The 7,511-nt window shown below is 42.4% G+C and overlaps 1 protein-coding gene across 4 annotated transcripts in view; it reads left to right on the top strand.

Annotated features, from left to right (window-relative positions):
- The first annotated feature begins 913 nt into the window (after positions 1-913).
- Positions 914-7,511, top strand: part of LOC110501001 (IQ motif and SEC7 domain-containing protein 3-like) — a 195,293-nt gene continuing 188,695 nt past the window's right edge. For 2 of the 4 annotated variants that reach the window (XM_036945037.1, XM_036945040.1), the window contains exon 1: positions 914-1,699. In XM_036945037.1, the coding sequence (XP_036800932.1) occupies positions 1,176-1,699 (524 nt within the window). In that variant the 5' untranslated portion in view covers positions 914-1,175. The remainder of the gene's footprint in view (positions 1,700-7,511) is intronic. The other 2 variants (XM_036945038.1, XM_036945041.1) reach the window with 2 other exon arrangements.

Below are 7,511 nucleotides of genomic sequence, written 5' to 3'. Positions count from 1 at the left end.
TCCTTGAGCAAGGTACTTAACCCTAATTGCTCCTGTAAGTTGCTCTGGATAAGAGCATCTGCTAAATGACTAAAATGTACGGGAAATGTAAACAAACAGTATCTTCATACTCTCCATAAGGTTGTTGCACATTACATTAAATAGGTGCAGGTATATTCAAGTGCATGCAATTCACTAGTCCCAATTGAAATGCACTTATTTGCTCTGGGTGTCTGGCATGCTCTGGTTTTGTATTCACATTCATGGAAGTCTTTAGCCAACAGCATATCAGGAGCCGCTGACAGAAAGGGAAGGAGAGTTAGAGAGGATATAACACAACAGGGACCTACCATGTCTAAAACCAGGTACTTATCCATCTTTAACGTAGTTACTGATGGGAAATCTTTTTCTGTTTCAATAGTCCTCAAGGATCAATGTCCTGGATGTTCATACTGTTTTATTTAATATTTATTTTAATAATGATTTATTATTGATCCTTTATATTGTTCATACTGTTGATAGTATCTGGTCAGGTGGAGGGACTCCTGCACAGCAACTCTAGTCTGGTTCCTTTCAAGGGTTGTTCACGCCTACACTGTCACCCTCTGCTTGGTCCTTAGGGTCTATGCCTGCCTGGTTTGCGGATGTCATTTATTGGCCTATACATTTCATTTGATTTATTGCTTCTTTCAAATGATAGCCTATTAGTGAAGTTGTGGTGTGATGCACACCACAGGAAGGTCAGCCTTGTGTGAAGAATTAAAACGTTTCTCGGTTCAAATAGAGTGCTGTGTAAATACTTTGAATAAATATTACTGTAGGGCATTTTCAGGCAAACACACTCCACTGTTGTTGCTGCTGTGTTGACATCATCCACCCACTAGCTCCTCCTCCAATCAGAGAGCTCATCGGAGGATGTTGATCGTTGCATCAGCATCATTTCTCGCATCCTCACGGCGTAGGCACTACGCAGGGAGAGTGGGAGAGAGGGAGCGACAGAGAGAGAGAGAGAGAGACGTGAGAGAGAAAGAGAAGCCATTACGGAGATTCCACACAGAGAATCGTCAGACGGCAGAGAAAGCATCCAAGCTTTGCATGTAGGTCGACCGAACGCCTCGCCAAAACCACTCGAGGAGAGAATCTGAGCAGGAAAGGCTGATCACGAAAATCCAAACGTGATAGATATTAAACCAGGTATGGAGAGCCTGCTAGATAACCCAATGAAAGCCGTGCTGTATCTGAAGGAACTCACCACCATCGTGCAGAATCAGCAGAGCCTGATCCAGACGCAGCGCCAGCGTATCGACGAGCTCGAGCGGAAGGTGGAGGACCTCATTGGGGAAAACCGCCATCTGCGGGACCCCCATCAGTCCTATCACCACCACCACCACCCGTCTCCCCGCAGTACAAGCCCTCAGCCACCCGTCCACCTGCACCAGCATCCAGGGGGCAACAAAGCCGGGGTTCATCCTAGCCAGCAACCGCAGCAGGTCGCTTCTTTAACGGCACAGCCTCCGCAGCATCCTCCCCCTCCGACGCCTCCAGTTCACCATCCGCAGCAACTGCAGCTGGTGCCCACCTCCCCGCCGTCTCCAAAAGCGGGCCAGAGCAGCCCCGACTCAGCGGAAGAGGACAAGAAAAGCCCGGCATGCTGCAAGTCCCTGGTCCCGCAAACACCTACGACTCTGTGCCGCTCCGTTGGACTTGCCAGGAAAGCAGAGTGAGTAGCCTTATGCAACATTATTGCCTATATATTTGACCCACATCTAGCTAGAATTCCATTAAGGCGAATTTCTTAGCTAGTCTACCTGTCTCTCGAGTGTTTGGCTAGCTAGCCCACGTTACAAATATAGCCCAACAAACATAACACGACCCAGTAAAGTTACTATTTTACTCGATCAATTCCCGATAAATTGCATGATATGTTATATTGACAAACAGTGGGATCCTAACAAAGATGAGCGAAAATGTCTGTGTAAAATACATCATTCAAAAATATGAGCTATATCGTATGCTCCAAAGAAATGGGGAAATTACATTATTTTATATTAGTGAATACATTTGCTCAAGTAATATTTATTTTCCTCAAAAAGGTAGTTGGTCAAAGTTACCCACATCCGAGTTTTCAATACCTCACTAGTTTGCTGTAGGCTACCTGCACCAAAATGCCAGTCTTTTTCCTTTTTAAATTGGGAGACAATTTGTCTTCAGCACTTTTATTTCCATGACTCTCTTGTATCGATGCGGCAGCAATATGTTTGAAACATGGAATCACATCATCATGAGAATGGTGAGAATCCTAAGTATCTGGATTCCAGCCCTATATTGTTGCAGGAACATATTTTTTGTTGTTGTTGAGTGAAATGGAGGCGTTTGATGCACAGGAATGATAATAATGGTAAGTTAATAAGAACATAAAAACGTATACTTAATGATAAAACAGATGCATTTTCCTTTGGTAAGGAGATCACATAGCAGCATGCAGCCAAATGTGTTACTTTTATTATATAGCCTCGGCCTACATCATAACCATATCGCAGGACATGACGTGACCCTTTTCTGACATAACTGGTTTATTCCTGCTACACAATACATATTAGGCTTCCATTTATACATCGCTCAATTCTATATTCTATATTTCTATACTCCATTCTGTTACTTTTGGATTGTGTGTATTGAATGGTTAGATACCACTGCACTGTTGGAGCTAGGAACACAAGCATTTAGCTACACCTGCAATAACATCTGCTCAATATGTGTATGTGACCAATAGCATTTGATTTGATTTGATTTGAATAGCCAAACATGCTCAGAAGTAAATAGACCAGTACCCTGTTTAAATTTGACGGTATGCGTAGACTATATTATTTTTATGCAATAGGAACACGACATCATAGCCCATTTCAATTCAGAGCCTATACCAAGGCAGGAGATAGAAGCAATCATCTATTGATGAACAAAATCTGAAACAATTTGTATAATCCATAGAAGTGTGCTTTAAATAGTTTGAATTGACAATCAGTTGCAGAATGTTTGGCCAGTGTTTGGCACTCCCTATATGTGGCATGCATTTTTAGTTTGAAAAAGTCACTGAAAAAGATAAAGACATTATGCTCACACTTCTACAGAAATGTGATAGAATTTGCCATTGCTCTTTCTTTTGGAACCTATCACGGTCCAGTTCCAACATCTCCAAGTCAAAGTCTTCTTCTAGCCATGGTGGCCAAAATAATGGACAGCTGGGCATTTTTATACATGACCCTAAGCATTATGGGATGTTTCAATTGCTTAATTAACTCAGGAACAACACCTGTGTGGAAGCACCTGCTTTCAATATATTTTATACCCCTCATTGACTAAAGTGTTTCCTTTATGTTGGAAGTTACCTGTAGCTCGGCCTGTATTATTATCAAAATGCTCCAATCAGTCAGAAATCTTTTCAGCTGGTTAAATTGAGATGACAAACCAGCACACGTGAGCTGACTCGTGTTGATGAACATCAAGCAAGCTATGCAATCCCCAATCCCCAATGGCATAATTTATATGCCATTCATGAGCTAGTGATTCATTATCTGAAAGGTTTTTCCTTGTAGCTTCAGTTTTCAGTTGATAATACAGTGTCTTCGTACAGTATTCAGACCCCTTGACTTTTTCCACATTTTGTTACGTGACAGCCTTATTCTAAAATGGATTAAATATTTTTTTTCCCTCACCATAACGACAACGCAAAAAGAGGTCTTTAGAATTGTTTTCAAATTTATATATATATATATAAAACTAGAAATATCACATTTACATAAGTATTCAGACCCTTTACGCAGTACTTTGTTAAAGCACTTTTGGCAGCGATTACAGCCTCAAGTCTACTTGGGTATGACGCTACAAGCTTGGCACGCCTGTATTTGGGGAGTTTCTCCCATTCTTCTCTGCAGATCCTCTCAAGCTCTGTCAGGTTGGATAGGGAGCATCTCTGCACATCTATTTTCACGTCTCTCATAGAGATGTTCGATCAGGTTCAAGTCTGTGCTCTGGTTGGGCCACTCAAGGACATTCAGAGACTCCCGAAGCCACTCCTGTGTTGTCTTGGCTGTGTGTTTAGGATCGTTGTCCTGTTGGAAGGTGTACGTTCGGTCTGAGGTCCTGAGCGCTCTGGAGCAGGTTTTCATCAAGGATCTCTCTTTACTTTGCTCCGTTTATATTTGCTTAGATCCTGACTATTGCAGTCCCTGCAGTTGAAAAACATCCCCACAGCATGATGCAGCTACCACCGTGCTTCACCGTAGGGATGGTGCCAGGTTTCCTCCAGACGTGAAGCGGACAGCTCTAGGAAGAGTCTTGGTTCCAAACTTCTTCCATTTAAGAATAATGGAGGCCACTGTGTTCTTGGGGACCTTCAATGCTACAGAAATGTTTTAGTATCCTTCCCCAGATCTGTGCCTCGACACAATCCTGTCTCGGAGCTCTACGGACAATTCTTTTGACCTCATTGCTTGGTTTTTGCTGTGGCAGGCGTGTGCCTTTCCAAATAATGTCCAATCAATTGAATTTACCACAGGTGGACTCAATTAAGTTGTAGAAACATCTCAAGGATGATCAATGGAAACAGGATGCACCTGAGCTCAATTTCAAGCCACATAGCAAAAAATGGGAATACTTATGTAAATATGGTATTTCTGTTTTTTATTTTTAATAGATTTACAAAAATTTCAAAAATCCTGTTGTCGTTTTGTCATTATAGGGTATTGTGTGTAGATGATGAGGAAAAATGTGAATTCAGTACATTTTTAATATGGCAGTAACGTAACAAAATGTGGAAAAAGTCAAAGGGTCCTCAATGAAAACCTCAATTTATTTTTATTTTATTTTTTTTATTTTACCTTTATTTAACCAGGCAAGTCAGTTAAGAACAAATTCTTATTTTCAATGACGGCCTGGGAACACTGCCTGTTCAGGGGCAGAACGACAGATTTGTACCTGGTCAGCTCGGGGGTTTGAACTCGCAACCTTCCGGTTACTAGTCTAACGCTCTAACCACTAGGCTACCCTGCCGCCCCAATGAAGGTAAGGCCACATTAAAAAAAGTGTTTTGTGTTACAATATTACAATACACTTTGTAGCCTATTTTGGAAGTCATTTTGTTTTGAAAGGGACATCTAGGTATGCTAATTTACTCAATGTCGATAGTTGGTTGCAAAATATTTGAATCTCGTCATATGACTCATTGTGTTTACTTGATAGCTACCTACACAAATAGCTAGCTAGAACAAAGTGTTAATAATAAAGTGTTAATGTTCATTAAAAATATTAAAAGCATTCATTTGATACCAATCAATTAATTCATACTTTTATTTTCTAACTTAATTAGCATATTGCTCAAATAAGCGATGGAATTGCATTTTAACACAATCAACTCTTATTACCCTAGAAATGTCTAAAGCAATTTTTTCTGGAGGCAAGTACACTCTGATTAGGTTTGGCCCCATTTTTGAAGAGGTGGCAGGTAGCCTAGTGGTTAGAGTGTTGGACTTGTAACTGAAAGGTTTCAAGATCAGGCTGACAAAGTAAAAATCTGTCGTTCTGCCCCTGAACAAGGCAGTTAACCCACTGTTCTCCTGAACAAGGCAGTTAACCCACTGTTCCTCTGAACAAGGCAGTTAACCCACTGTTCCTCTGAACAAGGCAGTTAACCCACTGTTCCCATGAACAAGGCAGTTAACCCACTGTTCCTCTGAACAAGGCAGTTAACCCACTGTTCCTCTGAACAAGGCAGTTAACCCACTGTTCCTCTGAACAAGGCAGTTAACCCACTGTTCCTCTGAACAAGGCAGTTAACCCACTGTTCCTCTGAACAAGGCAGTTAACCCACTGTTCCTCTGAACAAGGCAGTTAACCCACTGTTCCTCTGAACAAGGCAGTTAACCCACTGTTCCTCTGAACAAGGCAGTTAACCCACTGTTCCCCTGAACAAGGCAGTTAACCCACTGTTCCCCTGAACAAGGCAGTTAACCCACTGTTCCTCTGAACAAGGCAGTTAACCCACTGTTCCTCTGAACAAGGCAGTTAACCCACTGTTCCTCTGAACAAGGCAGTTAACCCACTGTTCCTCTGAACAAGGCAGTTAACCCACTGTTCCTCTGAACAAGGCAGTTAACCCACTGTTCCCCTGAACAAGGCAGTTAACCCACTGTTCCTCTGAACAAGGCAGTTAACCCACTGTTCCCCTGAACAAGGCAGTTAACCCACTGTTCCTCTGAACAAGGCAGTTAACCCACTGTTCCTCTGAACAAGGCAGTTAACCCACTGTTCCTCTGAACAAGGCAGTTAACCCACTGTTCCTCTGAACAAGGCAGTTAACCCACTGTTCCTCTGAACAAGGCAGTTAACCCGCTGTTCCTCTGAACAAGGCAGTTAACCCACTGTTCCTCTGAACAAGGCAGTTAACCCACTGTTCCTCTGAACAAGGCAGTTAACCCACTGTTCCTCTGAACAAGGCCGTTAACCCACTGTTCCCCTGAACAAGGCCGTTAACCCACTGTTCCCCTGAACAAGGCAGTTAACCCACTGTTCCTGGGCCGTCATTGTGAATAAGAATTTGTTCTTAACTCACTTGCCTAGTTAAATAAAGGTAAAATAAAAAAAGTGCTCCACTTAAGAAGGCAAATGGACTAACAGTTTAGGACACTGATATCTCCCCAGCTAGGAGACAAGGGCCCCAATCCTCAGGTGGGAGAAGGAATACAGGGACAGAGATGAATGGAAGTCTATAAATCACCTAAATCACTTTCACAAGTCTACAGAGGAAACAGCTAAAGACACAAACACTCCATAGGAGCTAGCTAGGTGAACAACATCCCGTGATAAGGTTTGGAATCCACACTTAATGCATCATTAGGCTAGAAACTAAAAAAACGGACTCAGACAGGACTTGTCCAACCTGTCCAATAAAAAACACTTGTTTTCCCGTTGCAAAACGATTTGCTACACTGGGCCCTAATGAATATGACACTGCTGGCCTTCGTCCACGGTGATGGTATGGGCTAGCTGGAAGAGAGTCTTACATGTAGTCAGTCACCTGAATAGAGTCTCAATATGTTGTTTTGGCTTGTCTGTGTAGAACAGGGGAACTCAAATACCACTTGAGAAGCTCCGGTCACACAAATGTCCAAGGTGGCAATGTTCCGGATTTACATTTTCATTTATTGCAGTAACAAACCCCCCTCTCATGACCCATAAGACCCCAAGCTGTTCACACTCGTTATTTGGCGGAGAGAAAATGTAGCAATTCTACACATTTTTCCATGGGACAGAGAGAATATTTAGCCGTGTCTTATGTGTGTTCATATGATACCTGAGTGATTCAACAAAATCAATGGGGGCTCCCTGGGGGCCGAGGTCCCTGGTCACGTAATCTGACCATGATAACTACAAGATTTAAATAGCTGGTTAGCCTAGCTAGCTAACATGGGCTATGATCAACTGGACATGTGAAAGGTTCTAAATAGTTTTCTAAGGTCATTGAATGTGATGACAAG

Source organism: Oncorhynchus mykiss, chromosome 15, assembly GCF_013265735.2.
Source record: "Oncorhynchus mykiss isolate Arlee chromosome 15, USDA_OmykA_1.1, whole genome shotgun sequence".
Taxonomy (NCBI): Eukaryota; Metazoa; Chordata; class Actinopteri; order Salmoniformes; family Salmonidae; genus Oncorhynchus; species Oncorhynchus mykiss.
The sequence above is the reverse complement of the archived record's forward strand: the minus strand, read 5'-3'. Positions and strand labels throughout refer to the sequence as shown.